The sequence below is a fragment of the Aotus nancymaae genome, unplaced genomic scaffold (assembly GCF_030222135.1).
Source record: "Aotus nancymaae isolate 86718 unplaced genomic scaffold, 86718_ANA_hifiasm-v0.15.2.pri h1tg000040l, whole genome shotgun sequence".
Classification (NCBI taxonomy): Eukaryota; Metazoa; Chordata; class Mammalia; order Primates; family Aotidae; genus Aotus; species Aotus nancymaae.
This window is the reverse complement of record NW_026988454.1, coordinates 55,148,030-55,175,546: the sequence shown is the minus strand read 5'-3', so window position 1 is coordinate 55,175,546 and position 27,517 is coordinate 55,148,030. Positions and strand designations below refer to the sequence as shown.

General features: G+C 38.2%; 1 protein-coding gene across 3 annotated transcripts in view; it reads right to left on the bottom strand.

Moving 5' to 3' along the window:
* Positions 1–27,517, bottom strand: part of LAMA4 (laminin subunit alpha 4) — a 151,472-nt gene that overhangs the window by 104,404 nt on the left and 19,551 nt on the right. For all 3 annotated transcript variants that reach the window (XM_012438425.2, XM_012438424.2, XM_064360768.1), the window contains exon 3: positions 8,534–8,635. In XM_012438425.2, the coding sequence (XP_012293848.2) occupies positions 8,534–8,635 (102 nt within the window). The remainder of the gene's footprint in view (positions 1–8,533; positions 8,636–27,517) is intronic.

Sequence of the window (27,517 nt, the reverse complement as noted above, 5' to 3'; positions counted from 1 at the left end):
GGATACAAAATCAATGTGCAAAAGTCACAAGCATTCCTATACACCAATAACAGACTAACACAGAGCCAAATCATGAGTAAACTCCTATTCACTATTGCTACAAAGAGAATAAAATATCTAGGAACACAACTAACAAAGGATGTAAAGGATCTCTTCAAGGAGAATTACAAACCACTGCTCAAGGAAATAAGAGAGGACACAAACAGATGGGGAAACATTCCATGCTCATGGTTAGAAAGAATCAATATCATGAAAATGGCCATACTGCCCAAAGTAATTTATAGATTCAATGCTATCCCCATCAAGCTACCACTGACCTTCCTCACAGAACTGGAAAAAACCACCTTAAACTTCATATGAAACCAAAAAAGAGCTCACATAGCCAAGACAATCCTCAGCAAAAAAGAAACAAAAAAAAAAAACCAAAAAAACAAAGCCAGTGGCATCACGCTACCTGACTTCAAACTATACTACAAGGCTACAGAAATCAAAACAGCATGATACTGATAGTAAAACAGAAATATAGACCAATGGAACAGAACAGAGGCCTCAGAAATGCTGCCACATATCTATAATCTTTCTGATCTTTGACAAACCTGACAAAAAGAAGCAATGGGGAAAGGATTCCCTATTTAATAAATGGTGTTGGGAAAACTGGCTAGCCATATGCAGAAAGCTGAAACTGAATCCCTTCCTCACGCTTTATACAGAAATTAACTCCAGATGAATTAAAGATTTAAACCTAAGTCTTAACACCATAAAAACCCTAGAATAAAACCTAGGCAATACCATTCAGGACATAGGCATAGGCAAGGACTTCATGAATAAAATACCAAAAGCAATGGTAACAAAAATCAAAATAGAAAAATGGAATCTAATTAACTTAAGTGCTTCTGCATAGCAAAAGAGACTATCATTAGAGTGAACTGGTAACAAACAGAATGGGAAAAAATTTTTGAAATCTACCCATCTGACAAAGGTCTAATATCCAGAATCTACAAAGAACTTAAATTTACAATATAAAAACAAACAACCTATCAAGAAGAGGTGAAGGATATGAACAGAAACTTCTCAAAAGAAGATATTTATGCAGACAACAAACATATGAAAAAGTGCTCATCATCACTGGTCATTAGATAAATGCAAATCAAAACCACATTGAGATACCATCTCACGTTAGTTAGAATGGTGATCATTAAAAAATCAGGAGACAACAGATGCTAGAGAGGATGCGGAGAAATAAGAATGCTTTTACACTGTTGATGGGAGTGTCAATTAGTTCAACCATTGTGGAAGACAGTGTGGCGATTCCTCAAGCATCTAAAAACAGAAATACCATTTGACCCAGCAATCCCATTACTGGGTATATACTCAAAGGATTATAAATCATTCTATTATAAAGACACATGCACATGTATGTTTATTGCAGCACTGTACACAATAGCAAAGACTTGGAACCAACCCAAATGCCCATCAATGATAGACTGGATAAAGAAAATGTGGTACATATACCATGGAATACTATGCAACCATAAAAAAGGATGAGCTCATGTCCTTTGGAAGGACATGGATAAAGCTGGAAACCATCATTCTCAGCAAACTGACACAATAACAGAAAACCAGACACCACATGTTCTCACTCATAAGTGAGTGTTGAACAATGAGAACACATGGACACAGGGAGGGGAACATCACACACCGGAACCTGTCAGGCATGGTGGGTTGGGGAGGGATAGCAGGGGGTTGGGAGATTGTAGAGGGATAGCATTAGGAGAAATACTAATGTAGATGACGGGGTGATGGATGCAGCAAACCACCATGGCATGTGTATAACTATGTAACAAACCTGCATGTGCTGCACATGTACCCCAGATCTTTAAGTATAATAAATAAAAAAATAAAAACAAACAAACAAACAAAAAAGCAGAAAATAAAAATAACGACAATAAAAAATATGTTGTTGGGAGATGAAATAGTTTGGCTCTGGGGTCCCCACCCAAATCTTGTGTTGAATTGTAATCCCCAGTGTTGGAGGTGGGGCCTGGTGGGAGGTGGTTGGATCATGGGGGAGTTTCTAATGGTTTAGCACCGTTCCCCTAGTGCTGTCTTGTGATAGAGTTCTCATGAGATCTGGTTGTTTGAAAGTGTGTAGCACCTGCCCCTTTGCACTCTCCTTCTCTCTCTTTCTCTTTTCTCTCTGCCTCTCTCTGTCTCTCCCCTGCAGGCCACATGAAGATGTGCCTGCTTCCCTTTTGTCTTCCATCAGGATTGTAAGTTTCCTGAAGCCTCCTCAGAAGCAGAAGCTTGTACAGCCCACAGAAGAGTGAGCCAATTAAACCTCTCTTCTTCATAAATTACCCAATCTAAGGTATGACTTTTTTTTTTTTAATCTAAAGAGTAGAGTGAAAGTAAGTTTATTAGCAAACTATAGGAATAAAGAATGGCTACTCCATAGGCACAGCAGTTAGGTATGACTTTATAGCAGTGTGAGAATGGATTAATACAGGAGGAAAAGTTTAATTTTTAATAAAACTGACTCCACTTAAAAATGAAATTAACATTCTGAACTTTTAGCCAGTGGTTAAGAAAGCTATAGCTAGATAATTAATTGCAGATAAGTGTTGGAAATGTCATTTGGACACCAACTGTGTCTCCTCAACATGAAAAATGATGTCTCTCATCTACTTGGTCACAGCACCAGAATAATGTAGGAAGAAGGCTCAAAATAATCAGGTTAGTCTTCCCGTGTTTGTCAGCATGCTTCATGCAGGACAAGACCTATGGATCTCAAAGTATGCCCATGGAGGCCAAAACTGTTTCTAAAGAATACTAAGATTTTTCTTATATTTTGCAGTCTCATTTTCTCATATTTGTAAGCTGAAATGGTATACAGGCTACACAACACAAGATATCACACAGATTGATGCAGAAGCAGATGGCAGAATCCATCTTCTTCTATTAAGCCAGTCATTAAACATATGTTCCACGTGTAAAATATGTTTGTGTTTGATAAAAACATATTGTCTTACCATGCAATGGGTATATTATTGCTATTTTCAAATGAATTAATAAGTATTATAAAATTGTTCAGTTTACATTTCAAATGCAGTAAATATCGGCAGATAGTCCACATAAACAAAAGTTCTCTGTTATCTTTAATAATCCTTAACAGTGTAAAGGTTTATGAGATCATAAAGTTTGCGAACTGCTCTCTGTGTAGATAAATACTTCTCCAACTTCAGTGTGCACATGAATCTCTTGGAGATCTGATGAAAATGCAGATTATGAATCAGGATATCTGCATCTTGAGGGTCTGCATTTCTAAGCTCCCAAATATCATCAATGCAGCTGGTTTAGATTACACGCTGAGAAGCAAAGGCCTAAATAAAAATACCTAATACTGGCAGCACTGTTTGCTAGTTACACACAGGGTTGAGCCGGAGCCTGAGTTTCTAGCATAAGACAGTACATCTTACTGCCATAAAGAAGTGACCCAAGTATCTCATAAATTACAAAATTAATGATTTTTGCATTTAGGGTACCTTGTTATTTTAGTAACTTATTCATTCATTCACTTAACAAACCTGAATTAAGCCAATATAATGGATAACGAGCTGTATCTGTTATTAAAATGAAGACGACTTGGTTCCCGCATTTGAGTAACTCACAGACTTGTGAAGGAAACAGAGGGGTAAACAAAGAATACTACAGTGTGTGAAGGGCTATGTCTGAGGTATGCAGAAACTACATCCCTGCTATGGGACAAAGATGAGGGAAAGGTAGCTTTTAGCTCTTCCAGAGAAAGTTGGAGAAGGTTTAATGGAGGTGGTGACATTTGAACTAAGCCTTGAAGTTATCCTTTAAGAAATCCTAGGTAGAAAACAGGTGAACAAGTTCAGGCACGAGAGAGTGAAAGAACAAAGCAGGTTTAGGTGGCAGTGTGCTCAGTATGGCTGGAGTAAAAACTCCTGGAAAGAGGGATGCCTTGATTGGGTTGTGTTTTTGAGAGACGTTTCCATTGCTGTGTGGGAGACAGAGTAGAGCAGGGAGAGTCTGGAGCAGGGGACAGACAATGAGTGGTTGGGAAGCTATGACAGTGGTCAGGGAGGTTGTTTTGTGAATTAAGGCAGTGGGAAGGGATAGACGAGAGCAAGCTCTCTCCTAGTTTGAATTGGTAGGATATGATGTGAAATTGATGGTTGGGGAGGAAAAAAAGGAGGTCGATGAAGTATTTGGTGTGTCTAAGCATGGGGGACTGGCAGATTAATGATGTCACTAGCTCAGGTGGAGAGTAAATGGGGAGGACCAAGTCCAGGTTGGGAGAGAAAGGATGAACAAATGCATAGATAACTCATTACCTGCATTCAGCTTTTGTCATATTATTATTATTATTATTTTGAGACAGAGTCTTGCTCTGTTGCCCAGGTTGGAGTGCAGTGGTGAGATCTCGGCTCACTGCAACCTCTGACTCCTGAGTTCAAATAATTCTCCTGCCTCAGGCTTCTTAGTAGCTGGGATTACAGGCACATGGCACCATGCCCAGCTAATTTTTGTATTTTTAATAGTGATGGGGTTTTGCCATGTTGGCCAGGCTGGTCTCCAACTCCTGACCTCAGGTGATCCACCTACCTCAGCCTCCCTAAATGTTGGGATTGCAGGTGTGAGCCACTGTGCCTGACCAGTTTCTGTCGTATTCTCATGTTGATGGGCACACAGCAATAGGGGACTCCACTGAGTTGTCCAATCTTAGAATTCCATGGACATGAAAATTTCTGACTTTGTTTCAGAACTTCAGTTATCATGGAACCAAACTGATCACACTTTCCAAAATTTCAGGTTTTTCCAAGTTTGCAACAGATGGAAAAATTGTCGAAGTTTTCATGAAAGGGTTATGCACTTGTTGTAGATGGCAATTGCAAGAAAAACAGGAACAAGAAGTTTCTATAATCAGTTTCTTCCTGTTTTTGGACACCTAATGAATATGCTGGTTTATGGATCACACATCCTTAGTCTTACAGGGACTTACATGGTTGATTTCTGCCTTACACAGTAATAAAATAGAGTTCAAAAATTATGAAAATTCTAGTGTCTGCAGAAACTGGGATGTGATTATCTTTGCTTTCCTGAATAGGGTTTTAGTTAAGCTCTGACAGTAATAAGAAACCCATTAGCCTTCAATATATTGGATTACTTCCCATCTCATTGTACTTATGGTAGGCTAGAAGTTCATTTGGATGAATTAAATTAATGGACAAATTAACTCTTAATCAAAAGAAAACTGAGGAGCCCTGTGCCTGTGGTGAACTTCAGGTCAGGTTTGTCTCATTCTAGTTCTGGTCATTAGGCTCCTGGCTTTCTCCTAATGACAAAGCACCCATTCTTTAGATGGTAACTAACCTTTGTTAGAGCCCCTTCTAATTTCTATGTACTTAGCCTCTAGGGCTGGGATGAAATGCGGATTATCTGTGACCGGCATTTCTGCCACCAGCCATCTATCTGCTTCCACTTGTTTCCTCTCCTCAATTCCTATCTTGTGCTCCTTGTAGAACCTTCCTAGAGAGCCAGCCATAGCCCTCAGAGTTGCCTGGACTTTGGGGCCCCACCTAGCTGACTCAGCTGAGAATCCTGTCCAATGTGTTCCAGTTCTCATAAGATGCAAAGTGGCCCATTGGAAAGACACCAAAACATATTAGATTTCTGAGCTGTTTTTTTTTTTTTTTCACTTAGCCACCATTCTGTATTTGAAAGATTAGTGTTCCACTAGTAAGAAGAAATCTCTTTGCTTGCCTGATGTGTATAAAATGGTAGCATAATGTTGTCTAGTTTATATTTTGTTGCTGAATGGTTTAGTTCAGCTTTACCAACAGCTTAGTTAAAATCAGTCTGTAAATTTTAAGATCACACTGACATTGGACATGGGAATTGAGGAGGAATTAGAAACAGTTGAAGGTGGACAAGGCAGATACAGAGGTCTTATATGTCTTCAAAATAAAATTAAAATAAGACAAAATGAAATAAAAGCAGGCCATTTATTTTTGGTTGCTTACAGGAAATGAGAGAAATGAGGTAAATCAGGCAACCTGCAAGAACTGATTGAAACACTGGTGACGACAGTGAGCTACAAGGAGTGTTCATGTCAGAACCCTGGCTTCCTGGCTCCCTGAGAGCTGAGAATGAGCCACAGGGCAGGAGCTGAAAAATCTGGGTCTGCTCCCTCTGTAGGCTGGGATAGGGGCAGCAAAAGAAACAGAAAAAAATGAGTTCTATTCCAGTGTGACACCATGGACTTAACATATTTGCAACTAAGTAAAAAAAAAATTCTTATGATATTCATGCACAAGACTTTTCTGTTCTATCACTTACATTTAATTAAAGATAAATAGATCTTGTTTCTTTTTTGCTTTTGTTTATTTATTGTACAGATGGGATTTCATTATGTTGCCTAGGCTGGTCTTGAACTCCTAAATTCAAGTGATCCTCCTGGCTTGGCCTCCCAAAGTGCTGGTATTACAGGTGTGAGTCATTGTACCTAGTTATATGTTTTTTCTTTCTAAATTAAATTGATAAGAATATATCTATATGTGTAGCTCTGGGGGATTAGGATTGTGAGTGATTTTTACTTTGTATTTTAGGCCATTTATAATTAAAATAATCTGTTTAATATGGCAATTACACTAATGTATCTATATTATTGTTTGTTTTCTTATACTAAACATGTATTACATTAGTGAGGGAAAAAAGATATTTTTCTCTGGACAGGATGAGGTAGAGGAACCATCATTAAGATGAATAAAATGGCTGCTCTTTTTGTATTAATTTTTTGTGTTGGAATGAAGTAATTGCAGGAAGGTTGGCAGCTGCACTGAGAGTGCATGTAAATGTTTATATTCTAGCCCATCTCTAAACATTTATTAGAACCTATTATGTTACAGGACCATGGAGAGAATCACATGATGTTTGTCCCTCTCAGAAGCTCACCACTAGGTCAGAGATAAAGCCAAGATCGCTCCCATTCTGACAATGTCATTGTAAAAAAGAGTGGCTTAGTCATTGCTTTCGATAGGCACTAGCAGAAGGGACTTTTTCTCTCTTTAATTTATCTTAGTCTTTCATAATATTGACTGCCTATCAGCAGCTGATATGCTTGACAGTCTCCACTGCCTTATATTTTAATAAATCAGATAACAAACAGCCTTTAATTGGTCAAATTATCAGAGATGTACATTATTAGTTCAAGTGTATCCATGGGATTTCCCCCCCCCAAATGTCACTGGGATTAAAATAACAGGAAACCGGAGATGGAAGCATTAGAAAGGGGTAGACTTTGGCAGCTGCATGTGCCTACACTGCTACAGAGGACATCCTGGTTGTAGTGCTTATTTAAGAAGATGGGGGAAGGAAAACAAATATCAGGACTAAATAAACACAACAGAGAGATAGCAGCATTAGCGTTTTGTCACTTAATTCTTTGTCTCTAGAGAAATGGCAACTTCTAAGGTTTAAGATTAATAAAAACATTTGCGTTTGTATCTTGATGTATGAATAAAATATCACTTTCATGTACCCACCTTAGAGGCCATTTATAATAAAAATTATCTAATAGGGACAAGTATGCAAATGTTGAGTTCATTTAAATACGTATTTTATAGTTTATGCAAAAATATTTTTGTAGTTTTGGAAAGCCTCTTTTTTTGCCAGATAGGAGCTTGAAGAATTTTTCTGCAGTGTCATAGAGCTCATAAAGGAAAACATGCTTTTCGGCATCAGTCCTTAAAAATGCCTTCTATGACTTCCACTGATGCCACTTCTGGACTTCTGGTAAATATTTCAACTTCCATTTTCACTAAGTTTTCACTCCATTCATTAAACATGGTAAGTAAGTAGTGAGCACTTTTCTTCTGGAAAACTTCTTTCTTCCACCTAAGTCTCTATCATGCTTCAAGGAAGAACAGCCTATTGGAGAATTCATTTCAGTTAAGAAAAAAAATAAAGTCTCCTGGGGGCTTAAACACAGACTTGCAAAGGCCACAAAGCCAAAGCTTTCATTTTCATCAGCTATTTGGTTCAAACTTAAATTTCTGTTTTAAAATCTAATTTTGATCTATAGACCTGTTTATCTTAGTTTCTAAAATAGGCTAGGCAACAACTGTTTCATTCTCCTGGTTTATGTGGAATGAAGCCAAACATATGGCAAATCATACGTTGACAGAGGAATTTGGATGTATGGCTTCCTCCTCTGCGTATTATTTTCAATCTCACCGCCATTGGCCTACAGCAGGCAACCAGCTGGTGAGGGTGGTGGGGCAGGAGCCTCTGGGTGCACATGCATACTCATGCATATGCCTTGGTGGCCCCTCAAAACCAGAAGTAATTTATACGAGGTGTTTCACAGGAAAAGTTGAAGGGTGAAAAAAAGCACTTGATTAGCAGTTTGCTCCTATGTAGCTCAAACATCCAAGAAGAATATTTTATCTTCACCTAAGATGCAAACGCCCAGTGAAGTATGTGAAGTATTATAGGTGCCCCGACTTACCACACAGAATCCAGAGCCGTCCAAACACTCTTTGGAATTGCCGTTACAGTCACAGGGCACACATTCTCCTGACAGGGTGTGAAAGAATCCAGCATCACATTTCTGCAACAGACACACCAAACCATTTTTATTAATGAAAAGATTGAATTTTGGTCTGTATTTTCTGAGAAGAATGAGAGAAGTTGATTACTAAATGATCTAAACATTTCTAAAATGAATATATTAAATGATAAGATACAAAACATACTAAAATGAACTATTTATACTACCATTCAGTGACAAATGATTTATATACAATCTTCTTTGTTACATAACTTTTTTCCTCTTCGTTCACTTTTCAGGAGAACAGAAATGCCTTTAACACTGTCTTATTGCAAGGAAGAATAAGAAGGTATTAGGTAACAGTATGAGAGAAAAAAATGCTAATGTTTTCTTCCAGTATAAGCAAACGAAACAAGATGACGACTAAGTACTAGTCAGTGTGAAGTCATGCTCCCTGTAAATAAAGACTTCTCGTTTCAGAAATCATTAGCTATATATGGGATAGCAAATTAGAGCTGAGTTTTTCATGAACTTAAGCTCTTAAAAACATGTTTCTTCGGATGCTAACATTTTAAAGGAAGGGATAAGGAAGTTAATGAGTTCTTAAACTTGTCAAGTCCCGTGTGGGTGCTATTCACATATGTATTTCATTTATCTTCATAACGCTGTGAGGAACACATGACTTTCTCTTGTCCTAGTGATGAGCTCATGAGACTGAGAGGTGCTAAGTGGCTTGTAGGGATGTTAAACTATCCTGTCATGCACCAATTGACCTGCACAATCATCAACTGCCCTCCCCGGATGTCACTTGTGTGCCATTTGAGACACACTTGAGATTGTTCCTGGTTTATGTGATTGGGCTGTAGATATGCATTGGATACTTCTTTGGAATGTCTCAGCGATGAAGGGGAGAAATGGCATTATGGGACTGGAAATCCACTCCCCGCCCATCAGACAAGTTTATGTCTAAAGAATTCCAGACAGATAAGAATCTGCTTTGTTTCCACAGACTTACAGAGTCCGAGATTTCACATCACACACCCCATTGACCCATTGTAGTTTGCACTTCCCTGGCGACCAGGAAATTTTTCATTATATCTGACTGAAGTCTCTCTGATTGCTATGCAAACCTATTTCCTCTTGCTTTTTACTGTGTAAAGAAAGAATCACTAAACACCATTCATAGTATTTTAAAAACCCCATCAGTTTACACTTTAAAACTAAAATTTAATAAACCCCATTTGGAGGAAGTTTAATAAAGAATAATGACATTTGCCTATGAAAATAAAGGCAAAGAAATTTCATGTTTCCAAGTTAGAGAAATAAGGCTAAGAAATGATTAATTTATAATTTTATAATGGAGAGTTTGTGGTTGATGGTAAGCTTCTTTCTCACTTTCCACTAGAAAGCAAGAGAGAGAAAGGCACTAAGATTTCAGCAGGAAGCATTTAATTTAGACCATTTGATTTTACATTTTTAGCCTTTTTCCCCAAGTAAAACATACATGTTTTCATTGTGATGCAGTACACAGATTGATATCTATATCTATATTGATGTAGATATGAAGATAGATATAGATATCCATATATATGTGTCTCAGAAAAAAATCCACAAAATAATAATGTACCTTAAAGTTCTCTATTGTATTTAATAGTATATCCTGGTATGACCCATAAAATTGATCTGATGACCTATGAATGTGTTGTAGTTTTGCATTACTGCAGGGTTTTTTTTTATAAGAGTAGTGGATAAGAGTAGTGAGGGTCTTAATATTAGTTATCTCAGTAGCCTCCTAAACAGTGGTTTCTGAGCTCTCTAACTGACCATATTATAGTCTTCAGGGGAGCTTCTGATTCAGTGAAAGCAAAGGATCTGCATTTAAAAAAACACCTTTTGTGTTTTAGAGTAACTCTAGATTTACAGAAAAATTGTGAAGGATCTGCATTTTTAAAAAGCTCCCTGAAGATTCTGATAGTTGACCAGGTTTGGAGGCGTCTCTCACAATATCTTGTATATATTAATATCTTGTATATATTAATATCTTGTATATATTAATTGCTCAAAGAACACTTGGTGATTTGGGCGGTTTGGACAAGGACAGCAAACTGGAGGCATATATACTATTGGGAGCCCACAGACAATACTCATAATCCATCTACTGCTCTCTGCTAAGGCTGGATTCAACTCTTTGTCAACAGTCCAGCAGCCAGGGCTTAGATTGGACTGCATGCAAGATGAAATCTTTGTGATGTGCCAAGTTTAGGAGGAGAGTTCACTGTGACAGCCTGCCATTATCCACTTACCACTCCCCAGTCTGAGATTATGACCTTGGGTGAAGGAACTTGGCTCCAGTCTCTTATAATGTGTGAGATGGGAAGAAAAAGGAGGTAGGAACAGGGCTGTGTTGAGTCATTTGGCACCCCTACCTCTGAGGGGGTGAAGAGGGCGGGCGGGAAACCCTGGCAAACTCAGTTTCTGCTGGGCCCTGTCCACCTGAAAGAATTATATTTTTCAATCATCTATCTGGAGGCCCTGGGCATGCCTGCTAGAGCACATGTCCTGGGTAGCTTGGGTCTTGTGTTGTGGAACTTTGGAGGATTCCCTGGAAAGGAGTTGTTAAGTAGTTCAAGAGAAGTTTGAAGGAAGGGTTGTTTAAAATTGTTTCCTTTAGGTAGAAATATTTCATCATGGCTCCAGGGAGTCGTTATTTATTTATTTTTACTGACTCTTTCCTTGAAATTTCAAAGGACCTGGCAAAATTGATCTTTTTATAATATCAAAAGACAGATATTTCCAAGTATGAAAGCAGAACGATGTATTTTTCAGTTTTGCACCTGGTTAATGTAATCTCTATCATTAGTAATTCTAATACCTGTGCTATTTAGTATTTAGAGGCCTGTGAGAGCTGAATGGGCTCTCCACAAATTAGTGTCTATTTTGTTTTGGAAGATTCTCCACAGTTTATTAAAGAAAGATGGTGTTTGTGTATGTATAGGTATGAGAGAGTAACAGATGAAGCCTTACAATCAATTTTTTTGATACCACACTGAATCCTCTTTTCCACATGAGAAGCCTGTCCTATACCAGACAACTGTAAAAACACAATCTTATCATTCAGAGGATCTGTACCTTCTGGGGTGCCACGGTCTTTTAAAAAATTGATAGTAATAACAAGGATAATGATGATAATGATAATTATAATATAGTCACCATCAATGTCATACAACTCTAAGACATTCAGACTGATCCAAATCTTGCTCTTTCTTTGCTATAACTTGCTGCCCCTCATAAATAAATACATGAAGTTTGTATATTTATTTAACTGAACATGAATATCTACATGTTTAAGTCACCGTGTCAATTATGTTGCCCAATTCTCTCACTTGACCCCACAGTGGTCCTATAAGGTAGGTTCCCTTGTCTTCATTTTACTGGTGAAGACTTTGTGACTTACAGAGACGTATTACTGAAGCCAGCTAATACAGATAAGAAATGGTGGACCCAGGATTTAGATCCTTTGTTTTTTCCTCAAGTTTTAGCTCTTAATCATCTTGTGTACCATTAATATATTGAACCAAACCTTTCTTCTTGAACATTTAGGTTATTTCCAAATTTTTGCTGTTATTAACATTTCAAAAACAGGCTGAAATGTATAAAAATGTAAAATATCTCATTTAAATCCCAGAAAAAAAATTTGCTAGTAGACACAATACTTAAAAATCCATGGTTATTAATATACAGAAACCATTGAATATTTATTTTAGCCAAATTGTCACTTTGACCAATTACCTTCCACTAAGTCACTTGTAGATCTTTTGTAGCTCCTCATTACTAGGAGAATCTTATTATCACACTTGCCTCCTGTTCTACCATTAAGACTGAGTTAATCAATACCATTTACTTCTGCCTTTTGAAAAATAAGAGTAAAAATTCCCATTTGCTAACTTTGTTATAATTAGTATGAGGCCTGGCTTGGAGTAAAATCATTGTTATGTGTACTTGCCTAATTTTACATTTATAGAAATGAGAACTAGATGTAACTTTATGAGGAAATAAGTATGGTGTATCTACATGTGCCAATTACATTGAAAGGAATTGGGATGACAGTACATGTTGTTATCATTGCAGAAGGGATTTTTTTCTAGAGGCTTATCATATGATCACAATATTATTTATTTCACAAGATATGGTGAATTAAAATTGCTTAACAAAGTGGACCAAGCAAATGACAGCTATGTGAGTGTTTGATTATTTTTTTGTTCATTTGAAGAGCCCCTTGAGAGCCCCAGACTCATACCAACAATACTGTCATTGGATATAACATTTTAAAATTTTTCTAAAAATATTTAAGTCAGTTTCTTTTGAAGGATAGACCAGTATGCATACTTTGGCTGTGGCAAACTTTTAGGTCATTTGCGGTTATTGAATAAAGTGGGTATGAATCTAAATAATAAAATTCTAGTTAAAAAAATTTCACAAAAATCTCACTGTTTCCTAAACATTATCGCAGAGGAACTAATTAATTGCCCACAAGCCACTACTTTTGGATAGATACAGAATCTCTGAGAACTTCAGAATTTCTATTGAGAAGCCTGATTTACTAAATCACCTACATACTTGAGTAGATCTTCTAGGGATATAAGGTCCCTAACTACCCATTTAAACAAACCAACAGTGGCAAAAACTGATAGGATTTAGGAAGAGATTGAAGTTGCCATCTGAGAGTACGAGATAAATTCTGAGCTTTCTGAGTCCCAAAGAGGATCAGACCTAAGTCTCCAGCTCCAGCAAATGACAATGAATTAATTACAACAAAATTCCATCACAGAGAACACACTGTACAGCCCTACTGCCTATTCTCATAGGAGCTAATTGGAATGGTTATTTGGATTGTATCTCCAACCAAAAAGATCTATGAACATATTGCATATATTGACTCAACTTATCTTCCTTTCCGAATTAGACTTAGAATTTGATTCAACAACTTTTGCTTCAGTTTATTGGGGCTCAAAGTAGAAAGCATAAAAACAAAACCAAAACCCAAAACCCAAAACCCTCTAAATTCATTCATGTGTGTCCACAATCATTGCTACCATCCAAATCAATTGTCTTCAAATTTAACAGCCCATATTACATTACCTTTTTGCTTAGGCTTTTGTCTGCATTTGATGAATTCACTTTTCTCTTGTTTCCAGGAAACAATGACTTTTAGTTTTAGTTTTAGTTATAGTGAGTTCCATGTTTTGTTTTAGTAAATAATAAGTCATCTTAAGATAGAATATTTTGCCCAGTTAGGAGCTAAAGCTGGGTGTTCTCACTTAGAATCTGTGGTTCCTGAACAATGCTGACTTCCATCTGCCTAAAACTTGGGCAGACTTAAGAATCAGATGGTATTCAAGGATCTTCTAGTGGAGAACAACATAATTTAATCTGTTCAAAAATTTCCAGAATATTCCACCCTTTGCTAAGGAGGAATGACTTCTGAGAACATATGAATTTATTAAGTGAGTAGGTATTTCACAAGCCATTTTTTCTGTGTCAGTAAAAATAAAATATGAAATATCTGAAATGGAAAGCTGCTCTGAATTTCAGCTATTGCTAACTTTTGGCTCCATATGTTTTTCAGATAGGGCGTAACATGTCCTGATTTTTAGTATACAAGCCTGTAAAGTGCCAAAATGAGTTAAATGGATTATGTGTTGCAGTTACCAAGAAGTTTGCTTCTTGATTGATTTTACTTGAATCTGGAGAGAATTACTCTTGCATCCTCCCTTGGTATCTCTAAACTCTAGTTTGCGTAATTGAAATTCCCCACGTTGTAATAGGCAAAGTTAACTTTTAGATTTTGACAGTGATTTCACCATAACTCAATTAGGAAAATGGTTTCAACATTCTTCAGAAGTTTCTGCAGTTCAAAGACATTTTTTTCTTAGGATGGCATGATAAAGCTAGGCCAAAAAGCAAACACAGACTATAGGTGCTGGTTTTCCCTTCTTGACTCAGAGAGTTACCTTTGTGCTTACTGCTTAGACCCTATGTCTGCCATGCCTTGTCCAGCTTACAAAACACTCTAGCTCTCAATTTAATCACCGATAAGATAGAGACAGCGACTCAGGTCCTGAGGAATTCCAAGGAGTACAGAACCATCCTAACCACTCTTAAGCCAAGTCCTTTTTTAATTTTGTCAAAAGTGAAGAGAGGGTAATCACATTTATATCACATTTATATGGCTACTCCTCAGCACTCTTTATGGGCTTCATGGGTGGAAACTGGTGCTTCACTCACAGCTCTCAAATAACTGTCCCTGAACACTGTTCATCAACTATTTGGACTGTGGATACCAACAGCCTTGGAGTGTGTTGAAGTACTTGCTTCACTTGCTAATAAATAGCCCTCTTTATTTTAAAAGGATCAACCAAGAAAGTTCACACCCCCTACAGCCACACAGGTTTTCTTTTAGAAATGTTGGGTTTGAGGATGATCCTATTTATTAATACTAACGAACATTTCTTTAATTTGCTTCTTGAAAATTATGTAAAGTAATTGTCAATTCACTTGTTTATAGTAGAGATTGTTGCTTATATAACATAACAAGGCTTCAGTGCTGCCTTTTTTCCTTTGGTTTTTCTAGAAATAAATCTCCTGCTAACATCTGGCTTTCTGCTCTTGGTTCATCTCACATTGCCTCCTGTAACTGGCTTGTTCTTTTCACTCCTCGCCTTCCAAGCTACGGTTACACAACATAGCTTCTGATGCTGCCAGATTTTTTTTATATCTGAAAACTGACTCAGTTTTATTTAATTTACTGGGGCAAATGCCTTGGACACATTTCCAAGAAAGGAAGAGATTGCTAACCACAAGGGTTAGCAATAAGAATGAGTAGACAGAAATGACTTCAGAATTATAGGCATTTAGGGGATTTTGATTTGACTCCTTTGACTCTCAGAAGGAATCAATGTTGTGAGGTGAGAGACATCTCTGTCATCTTCATTTGGTTTTTATAAATCACAGCTAACAATTTATTGACAGATACCAAGCATAGAGCTAAGTGCTTTTTATGAATGATCCAGTTTGATCATTACCATTTAATAATGGCCTATAGTCTTGCAAATGTCTGCCTAAATTACTTTTTCTTTGTATAAGAAGTTTGGAGGATGAACTGTCTTTAAATGACAACAGCTTCTCTTCAGTGTACTCAGGCAAGGCAGTAGTACTTTTCTTCATTTGGGGTGTTTCATCAGTGTCCATTGCTGGTAGATGAACCTGCATCTGTCTTGAAGTGACGTGAGTATTTCAGTGCTATCCTCACCCTGGATTACTCAAGATGCAAGGCACAAAGTGAAAGTGACTGGCAGGACATGTCTTTCCTTCCTTATGCTCTTCCTCACAGGCTTATGAAGAAATGCTACAGTGAATTAGTAGGAAAAAAGAAATGTATCCCAAACTTCTATTGCACCCACTTGCTCTCAGCAGCTAATCCTGCGTCTTTCAGTGAAAACACAGAGGCCATTGGGTGGGAAATCTCATACGGTCTCATTTTTCTAAATTCCCCTTTGTCTTGACTCATTCTTGTGTCTTCTGCCCATCTCAGAAGCAATCTCTTCATTGTAGAAAAGAGGAGCCCTGTATCTGTGCTCTGGGATCCATGCATCTCTGGCCATCACACTCTGCCCCATATCTGGCCTTCCTCTCATGTACCATGCACCTTCACATCCACAGGGGTGAGGGGAGGCAAAGAGAACACTTGGGTGCTGCATCTTGTGTTGGATGAGCCTTGACATCTTTACCTGGGCTCAGATCCAAGAATATCCTCCCTCAACTCTGGCTTCCCTTTATTTCCTCCTTCTTGTCCAGCAGATCTCAAATGAGAATTTAATCACACTGGCTCTGTTTCCTTCATGCTATGCTGATCCATGCCTCCATCTATCATTGGCTCTGCTTCCACTGCACTCTGAATCTGTCCTGACAAAGATGGCCAGTGATGTCTCTGTGGCTTTGCTTTTCCAATTTCACTTATCCTCACTCCAGTACTTAACATTGTTGATGGCCAGGTATGGTGGGTCATGCCTGTAATCCCAACACTTTGGGAAGCCGAGGTGGGTAGATCACTTGAGGTCAGGAGTTCGAGACCAGCCTGGTCAACATCGTGAAACCTCATCCCTACTAGAAATATAAAAATTAACCGGGCATGGTGGTGCATGCCTGTAATTCCAGCTACTTGGGAGGCTGAGACAGGGGAATCACTTGAACCTGGGAGGTGGAGGTTGCAGTGGGCTGAGATCAGGCCATTGCACTTCAGCCTGGGCAACAGAGCAAGACTCCATTAAAAAAAAAAAAAAAGCAAACATTGTTGAAATTTCTTCCCTCCTTGAAGTTCTTTCTTCTGCTTTCCAGGACAACTCCTTCTTCTGGCATTTCTCCGGCCGACCTTTTTTTCTCAGTTTTTAAAAATTTATTTATCTATTTATTTTTGGCAGGGGGCAGGGGAAGGGGCAGAGGCAAGTGTTTCATCTTCTGTTGCTTCTACATTGCTGGTGTTCTCCAGGGTAACTCCCTTAGCCCTTTTTTCTATCTACAGACTTTTATATATGATAACATGTGTGGATGATGTTAGTCCCTCCCACAATTTTATACTCCAGCTATATTATGGTAATTCCCAAATCTCTCTAAATATCCCTGATCTTACCCTTTTATGCCACCCCCTCATTTCCAAGTGATTGTTAGACAACTCCATCTCCAGTTTCATAGGCCCCTGAAGTTGAGTGTGTCCCACCCTGACTTGATAACAGCCTCTCCCAAATCTCTTTTTCTCCTTATATTATGTCTCAATTAATGATAAGGACTATAGAACATAACAAGAAAAGGTAATGGATTAACACTTTTAAATTACTTTAATGTATTTTGCATGAATGTAACTTTTGGAAATACTTCTCTAGAAGAGGGAATTTTGCAAGGATTAGAGGATGGTTTGCATATAGAATGACACAATTTAAGAACTCAAGTTCTCTTACCCTTCAGAGTCACTGTGCTATCATTGTTTATTTCAAATATGAGGTTTAAATGCAGATATATGAAGTACCACAGAGATTTTACTTGTCCAAGTGAAGTCTCAAGTGAGAGTGAATTTACACAGTTCTGAACTGTTATAAACTTGATCTCTAAACTGATTGCCCTACCTGTGTTGGGATGGACTGTAGGACTAGGAGTTCTCCAAATTAATTTCTGGGTAGAATACAATGTTTACTAAAGGTTAAGCAATTGGAATGTGTTAATTTGAAGCTTACGTATTTTGTTGTATTATCCAAACTCAACAGTAACCACAGCAACTGCTTAGAACTCAGACAACAAAAGAGTTCTCAGGGAGGATAATTTTGTCATTGACATTGTTTAGAATTGCTGGCACATGGTGATAATAAAAAGCAGATTGAGTTTTAGTAAGTTTTATTGTTGTTTTTAAATTCTCTACACATAAGGCATGCCCTTGCATTCTCCTGAGTTAGGCTGTTCCCACCTCCTGCCTTCCTTTGTAGGCTGCTGCCTTGTAGAGTTTATATTCTGCCTTTAAAATACTACCAGGAGATTCTTCCTCCTTGTTCCCAATATCACTGTTTAGTTCAAGATCTTGGTGTTTCTCTCTCCTGGATTATTATAATTCCCTCCACTCTACTCTCTCCATCACCAGACGTTCTTCCTTCCAGTTCATTCTTCATTATTATTATTAGAAATAGTTAAAAACCCTTATCAAACTACTTTTCCCCTTTGAACCTCTCAGCGGCTCTTCATTCATTACCTATATGAATACATAAAATTCCTTAGCATGACATACAAGGACCCAACCTTAAACTATCTCTTTAGGGTCAACCTTTGTTCTTTCTCCTCTAATGAAACCACAATACCCCATCACCCTCATAAATATCATGCTCTTGTCCACTTTCCCTTTGCACATACTATCAGATACGCTACAGAGACCTGGGATGTCTTTCCTTTCTTCGTCTAACCTGGGAACTCTTTCCCTAGACTTTCAGACTCAGTCACATGGCACCTTGCACAGACCACATTAGAGCACATGGAACATGAAATTATAAATTTTAATTTATACTCTTGCCTCCCTGAAATCACTGTGAGCTTCTTGAGAACAGGGATAGTGTCTTACTAATTTTTGTATCCTCATCTCCTATCATGGTCATTTGCAAATAGCTGGTCGATGCCAAAAATATGTTAGTGGAAAAATTGGTTTGAGTTGGTAAAGAATGAGGCAAATGAGGGCAAACTGTGCCAACATTTTGGAGAGCAATTTGGCAAATCTCACAAGTGAAGATATCTCTAGCCATGAACGAATCTTTTAAATACAATATTGAGGAAAAAACCGGTTGAAGAGGAGAAACAGTATGATGTTTATATTGTATTTTAAAACATGCAAAACAATATGACATAATACATTGTGTAGGGATATACATATATAAAGAAAAGTATAAAAAAAGAAATGGGAATCTAAGAAATCAGGCCAGTTAAGGGTAAAGTAGTGGGGATGAGACTGAGAAAGAGTCTCAGGGCTTTGACTATTTTATTTCTTAAGATACGTGGAAGGCGTACATGTTCTTGTGAAAGAATGAAAGAAGAGAAAAAGGAACAAATGAGGAAAGGAAAAGCAAAGAAAGAAAAACAAAAGAACCTACTTAGGTTGACTGGTTATAGGATTTCCATGCCTACACCTGGAGAGATCTCTAAAACATCATCTCTAGGAAGTGACTAATGTGGTCTTGACAATAGATCCTGACGCTTGTGTATAATTTCCCCAACTTCCTGGTTATTCACTTTATGTATCATTACTATTAACACAGTTAAAAAAATAAGCAAAAGAACATTCCTTACTTAATTTGTCCTTCCTTTGTTTTTCACCTTACAGCTAGCAGCTACCTCATCCCATGTGGCACATTTCACACATACCTGTCTTAGTTCAAGTGTACATCAGCCTTTAGGTTCTCCTATAATATTTGAGGGGCTACTTAATTTGATTTCCACTAATTATTTTATTCTAGCAGTAAAGCTACAAGTCCCAGGCTACCTGTGAAATTCAAAAGACTTTTAGGGTGCTTATTTATTCTAGTTGGGCCTTACTAATTTAAGGCAGAGGTAAAAGATTCTCAAAATAGTGCACAATACTCCCATTTTCCAGTTGACTGAGAAATTACAATATCCAAATTTAAGTAAGAGGGTTTACAGGCCAGTTTTCTGCACTAAGAAAGCATCTATGACCCAAACACAGAGAGTCCTGCTTCCTTAGAGATCAAGAGAGCTAATGATGGGAGTCTTAACCATCTGTGGCCTTAGATTGGCAGAACATGACAAGCGTGAGCCACAAGCTAAGGCCAAAGGTTGCTCTCTCCAGCTGGCCTGGAGTTGAAATGAGGGAATCAGGGGAAAATTGTGCAATAATTCAAATGAAGCTGAACTACAGAATTTAGATTATGTTTTTATAGTTTGCTAAATGTTTTTGTATAATCTCTTCCTTTATGTGAAGGTAAAATAATTTGTCAATTAAAATAGTAGATGGTAGTAGATGCTTTTGGAAGATTGCTCTAGACAAAAGGAAATGGAAAATGCCATGAATTTCAAGAGGGGACTTGTCACTGATGCAGTCAGTCAGGCCCAGCAGGAATAATCAAAATTCACCTCAGAGAGTTTAAATGAAGAGAAAGAGGATAATTAGAGTTTACAGAATTGTGCGCAGGTCAAGGAAGCAAGGAATGGAGAGGCCATGAAGTCTAGAAACATTAAAATTTACAAAGATCTCTTCCCCCAAGGGGATAAAGGAAGCTTGTTACACAAAGCCAGAGAAAGTTGGAACTGTGGAAGACGGAAGCTTGCCAGTGAGAGCTGCCATCTTGGGGGTCACGGCTTCTGTCTGAACAACATGGCTTCTGTCTGAACTTCCTCTCTGCTGAGGCAGAGAGGAGGTGGTGCAGAATGGCCCCAACTTTCCCCTCTCCTACTACTTTCCCTGAAATGCAAGAGAGCCTGTGTGCTGCAGCCTTTGGGCATCAGCCTCTTGAGGCAGGGGCAGATCCTGGATCAGTGGGGACAGGTGCAGAGTCACCAGCACACCCTTGTTCTCAGAGTGCTCAAGCAGTGATAGGAAAGACCCGCTGGCTCTTCATCTGGGGACTCTTCAGTGGTTTAGCAGATATGCGAAGTGATGACATCTGATTCACTTTCTTTCTCAGACAGTCCAAGGTTAAGGACTCTTTCAAATAATCAAGTCGTGTTTACCAAATTTCAAAGGCTCATTGAAAAATGTTAATTTACCTATCAGGATGGTTTTAAATCCTAAAACAAAAGCACCGTCAACTTTTGTTAGAAAATTATTAAATATGACACCAGAAATCCCAGTGGCTTGTAGACTGAGCTAGAAATAGGCCAAGGGTTTAGGATTATCTATATTCAGCTGCTTTCAATCATGTCTTCCTCATGGCCCCATTCCTCACTTTCTCTATTGTTGGAGAGTAGCACATCTCCCTCACTTTCCCCGCCCCCTCTTTAAATGTCCCTACTCCTCCTCAGCCTTCCTCAGGCACAAGTCTCTGACAACAGCCAAAACCATACCAACACCCATATCTCCTCCAACATCCTGAACTCAACTTTCCATTTCAAAGAGTTGAGCTCAACTCTTTGAAATCAGCTCTTGCAAGATAATTGTTCCTTGTTGAAGTGGAAAGTTCTTTTTAGCCGTAATTATTCTAAACATTAATTTTGTGGTGACAACAAAATTTCAAGTGGTCTCATTGAGGGCCATAGTTAGGAAACAGCATGGACATAAATTGCTTCTTACAAGACTTATTTCTGGAAGAGCTAGTTGAAGACTGAAAAGAGCTAACAAATTGAATTCAATCCATCTGGGGATTGAAATTGCACTATCTAAAGAAAGATGGATTGCACGCCACATATTTGGATTCCCCATCATAATTTATAACAACTTGAGCAAAATGACATTTTCCCTTGTTCAATTGATGGAGCATATTTCCAGAGAATCAAAATTGATAAGGGTTTGTATTCAAAGGTGGGATCCATGTCAACTAGTCAATTTTGATAGGGTTCTCAGTACAATTATAGTGAATTAAATGTTAAATGAAAGAATAAAGAATATTTCATAGGTGAGGAACAAATTTCTTTTAAATTCTTTGCCCTTCTTTTTTTCTTATGCTTCTAATAGCTCTATAACTACTTCTATTCTCTCAGGAACATGCACATTTAGGTATTACTTCTTTAGCATTTACATCCAAAATGGCTGGGATGTGATAAATCTACTTTTTGCCATTTTGAGAAATGTCTATGTGTACCTGTGTTCAGTTCCTATTTGTACACCATGCACCTGGCAGTTGTGCAGTAAATACTTGTTGAGTGAATGAATGAATTCTCTTCCAAGTATGCTTACATTTAAGATAGCCCAGCCTCTATACCTCACTGATTGATCTGCCATGGGCATGATGTGACACACTGCAATCTATTCCTTGCAGTGGATGTAATTCCCTATAGTTATGTCCTTTGGATATAACTGAGGCAGCAGAAAGCCTGAGATCACCAATATTTCAGTTCCAGCTCTACCTGAGTGACCTTGCCCAGGTTATTTAACTCTAGGGTTCAGCAATGTTTAAGTTATTGATTCCTCATCTTTCTTCCCTGGAAGACTTAACTCCCTGAGCACAGAAACGGGATTCGCCTGATTTGTTGCTGAACCCTCAGTGTCTCCATAGAGCAGAGGCTTAATCAATATGTATTGGATGTGTCTTGGCATTACAGAAACACAGAATGCCAGAACTGGCAAGGACTGTATTCCTTACCTAACTCTTAATTTTAAATTTGGGAAAACTGAGGCTTAGCGAAATAAGAAACTTACTGCAAGCTGTTTACAGCCAGGCGCGGTGCCTCACGCCTATAATCCCAGCACTTTGGGAGGCCAAGGCGAGCGGATCATGTCAGGAGTTCAAGACCAGCCTGGCCAAGATCTTGAAACCCTGTCTTTACCAAAAATACAAAAATTGGCCAGACATAGGGGCAGGCACCTGTAATTCTAGCTACTCAGGAGGCCGAGGCAGGAGAATCACTTGAACCCCGGGAGGCAGAGGTTGCAGTGAGCCGAGACCGCACTCCACTGCATTCTAGCCTGGGCGACAAAGTGAGATTCCGTCTCACAAAAAAAAAGAAGGCCGTTTACATAGAGCAAGGTGAGGCGTCATTAGTGCTCTACTTACTCAACCACACTTCTTGATGAGGATGATGATGAAGAAGAAAATGATGATGAAAATTGTGGCGTTATTGCTAAAGCTCACACTTCTTCTGGGGCTGCAAACAAACCTATGCTGTCCATTTCTGCCTTTCCCTGGGATATCTGGGATAAAAGTCAACTCTGTTCCAGTTTATCAGATTTATCAAGAATCTCATAGAAGATATCCCATTAGGATGTCTGCCTTTTTTCTCAGGTAAGTGCCATTGTCATCAAAAGGTCTCAATATCACTCCCCAGTCATCTCGGAGGGGAGAATGCAGGTGGTGGAGGAGTAAGGTGAAGTGACCTCTCTTAAGCAAACTCAGGTTTGCTCTATGAGTGTGTGTGGCTGAGTCCAGATAGGTAGTCCAGACTATCAGATAGTCCTCAGAGATTGCCCATCAGTCCTCTCTTATTACTATGGTAATCATTCTTAATTTAAATACAATAATTTATAGTTGATGTTTTAGTTTTTAACAGTTTTTATATAGTGTAGATAGAAATAGACCATAAAACGAATAATGTAGATCCCTCATTAGCAAAGTCAACTCTTGATAGAAGCTAGTCAGCTATATGCAGCTATATCCCTGACACCTCCTTTGTTCCATTTGAGGGATCTGACAATGGGCCCTGGGAAAGGATGCCTCTTTGTGTAATATACACCAATATGTGTGCAGGTGTTTCCCCTCATGAATCAGAGGCAGATGTCTGCTCAGGCAGAATATGTGGCAGCTTGACATATGTCTGGCCCCACCTAACAGGAAAACTACGGCCCATAAATTGTACTAATAAAATACCATCACTGCAATTCTGACTGAGCAATGAAACCAACACCTTCATCCTTCAACACTAAGGAAGTCTACACCCCACAGAGGGTTTGTAACTGGCTCCAAACTTAGGATTGTGTGTTGAACTCCCACTGTGTCATGTGTTTTATGAGCCAAATTTTATGAGACAAATGATAATGAGATTCTACTCCTAGTGCTCTTATTTGTAAAATGTAAGCGGTAGAACCCACTTAGCAACTGTTTTACATCTCTACTGTGTGTCAAACACCTAAAAAGGCTCAGAAGAATGGCCCTTAAGGCTAAAATCCAAGTATTTCAGAGTGGTAGTCTGCTCAGGGACACTGGTAACAAGGCCATTTTCAGATAGTTCATTAATAAGCAAATATACCGAGCACCAATTGCTTATAGACAGAAAGGCAGATGAATTACCATCCCGAACACTCAGCTCCTTAACTTGGGAAGCTTATTTTAAAAAACAAACAGACTTTTGCAACAAGTGGCAAATATACACGAATACAATTTTAACTGCAATATCACGAACCATTCATGAGCTACTTCTATTCTTTTTAAAGCATGAATGGTATTTGAAATTGCTACAGAATTTCCATCCTTTTCATGTTACGTAAGGGCATTTTGTATGATTGCCTGCCCCCCCGCAAGGTTTTATTTTTAGGTTTCTGTGAAATACTATTTAATGTAAATATATATTTTGTTTAACTTTTCATTTTTAAATGGCACAATCTGTACATTTCTTTCAAGTAAAAATTTTGGAGGATAGTTTCAGAATTGCTTCACAATATACCATTAGTTTGTAGCTTTAAATTTTGTCCCCAGATAACTGTTGTGATCAAGATAGCTATTCTGTTACAGCTTGTTTATAAAAGTGAAGGCAAAGAACACAAACTAAAGTAAAAGAAAATGACTGCAAAGGGAATGGCAATGCCTGGGGTGCAACAAATCTAGTCTTCACACTGCCATTTTAATGACAACAAAATAATACACATTTATGAAAGGAAATGAATGGGGAAGGCTGAGAGGGTTTGATTCAAAGCAGTTGTGTTATCTGTCATTTGAGGGGAAAAATTGTGGTGATTTTAAAACAATACTTTCATTACAGATGTTTCCAGACCCCTTCCCTGATCCAAGGAAACAAAATACCATTCAGCAACAAGCCCGGATTTAGAGATGGGGCTTGTTCCAATATAAACATTTCTTAGCTAGATCTTCTCCATGAAAGTGCATAGTCAATTTTTCCATATACAGTGGGAAAGACAAAGCTTTTAGCTTAAAAGGCATTCTCGCCTGCAGCACGGAGCTCCTGGAATGAGCAGCCCAGGGACACTGTGGTTGGCTATTGATGTCACGTGGAATGCTGTCTTGACTTGTTCATCAAAATTATACAACAGAATTGGACCAGAGCGTAAACACACCACGAACAGAAGAGTAGGCACTGCTTTGGCTTTCAGTATTTGGTATGGTCATTTTTTCATTTTGTTTCTGCTTCATGTACCACTGGCTATCCAGGGCCCAGCTCAGGGGCTGGCACAAAGTAGGTTTTTCAACAAATAATTGAGGAATGTATTAACAATTTTTTAGAGCACCAATTTTAAAAGGAACTTGCACAGGCAATTTGGGGAATCAGAAGATGAATCATGGACCCTGCTGGCCTTCAGGGGTTCAATGGGGAAAATTTAAGGTGTATCTGTAACTTACTAGAATATTTGGAATAAAGTGCTAAGAATTATAATATCATGAGAAGTACAAAGAAATGCTGAGCGAGCTAAGAAAAGCAAGAGATTATTTTTAACATGGGGAAGAGAGAGAATAAAAAATGGTTCATTGGTAGATGTGGGGTTTGTGGAAGATTTTCTGGAAATAAGAAAACTGAGGTTGAAAGAAATTCTAGGGCAGTTTTTAATTCACTCCTCATAAGGTAGAGAGAAGCTCAAATTTATATTCTTCCCGTTGTTTCATTGCTTCAGGCAGGCATCTTTCACTCCTGGTAATCTCTCTCAATAAAAACGCCAATGGATTTACTTTTTTCTGCTTGCTGGGAATTTCTTTGGAAGGATTAGTTTAATATCAGCAATTAAATTTGTGTAACATCTTCAGCAACCTTCTGGCTTACAGTATACTCACATGGACACACCACCCTCTCTCCACACATTGCAGATAATATTGGAGTCCTAACTGCTGAAATAAATGTTTGGCACATCTGGAAGCCTCATTAATTCTTTGTGGCCACCAGGATCCCATGAGTCACTCTCACATGGCTTGAAAGTTAGGAATCTTGAGAGCAGTAATAATTTTCAAGCTATAACTTATACATAGGGAGAATGTCAGTCAACTATAAAAATAAATATTTTTTGGCTGGGTGCGGTGTAATCCCAGCACTTTGAGAGGCCAAGGCGAGTGGATCACCTGAGGTCGGGAGTTTGACACAAGCCTGACCAATATGGAGAAACCCTGTCTCTACTAAAAACAACAAAAAAAAGTTAGCCAAGAGTGGTGGCACATGCCTGTAATCCCAGCTACTTGGGAGGCTGAAGCAGGAGAATCACTTGAACCAGGGAGGCAGAGGTTGCAGCGAGCCGAGATTACACCATTGCACTCCAGCCTGGGCAACAAGAGTGAAACTCCATCTCAAACAAACAAACAAACAAATAAATAATTTTTTAAAAAATTTCCTAATTGAATACCCTTTATTTCTTTTTCTTGCCTGATTGCTCTGGCTAGAACTTCCAATACTATATTGAATAGGAGTGGTGAGAGAGGGCATCCTTGTCTAGTGCCTGATTTCAAAGGGAATTCTTCCAGCTTTTGCCCGTTCAATATGATATTGGCTGTAGGTTTATCATAAATAGCTTTTATTATTTTATGATACATTCTGTCGATATCTAGTTTATTGAGTTTTTAGCATGAAGGGCTGTTGAATTTTGTCGAAGGCCTTTCCTGCATCTATTGAGATAATCATGTGGTTTTTGTCTTTGGTTCCATTTATGTGATGGATTACGTTTATGGACTTGCATACGTTAAAATTTTTCATTTTGATGTTTGACACATTTTACCCAAAGTGAGCTAAGCAAGATAATAAGAGGAACACTTTGTTTTGTGGCTCTCTAAGGGACTACAAGACTGATTTAATGAACTTGGAACCTATCAAGAATGAAAATAAGAACCTGATGCACTTTATTTTCAATACTCTACTGTCATAAACCTACTCACTGTATAGCTGAGATATAGCAAATAAAGTATTCTCATAAAGCTTTGACTACATTTTAGTATATTTTTTCTTTTTTGAAATTTGTTAATTTCTAGTTGATTTGAACTAACTCAAAGGAAATTCATGCTGTTTATGACTTTGAGGAGAAAGTGCATTTTCTAGATGAACATGAGCTTGTGTTAGCAGATTAAAAAAAAAGAGATTGTAATCAAAACCAAACTGCTTTAGATAATCAGAGATGAAGATCTAATGTCATAACTACAAAATAGATCCAACACATAGTTTTCAACATAACCAAAGGGAAGAGAAGACAAAAAATATGCTAAGAAAAAAATAACAGAATGCTTATTTCCACTGAACGCTGATATACTGCATGTCCAAAAACACAGGGCACCAGAAAAATGTGCTTCATCTGCCAAAGTAACCACAAATACTGTTTGAAACCAGGAAGAGCCTGGCCCTTTAATAAAAACCTGGAGGTTTTGAGCACCTTACAAAGAGTATTATCTTCTTTGGATAATATACATAAAGATGATTGCTCTGGCCTTACACAGACATCAGCTTCATCTCTTTTTTTTTTTTTTTTTTTTAATGGAGTCTTGCTCTGTCGCCTAGGTTGGAGTGCAGTGTTGTGATCTTGGCTCACTGTAACCTCTGCCTCCTGAGTTC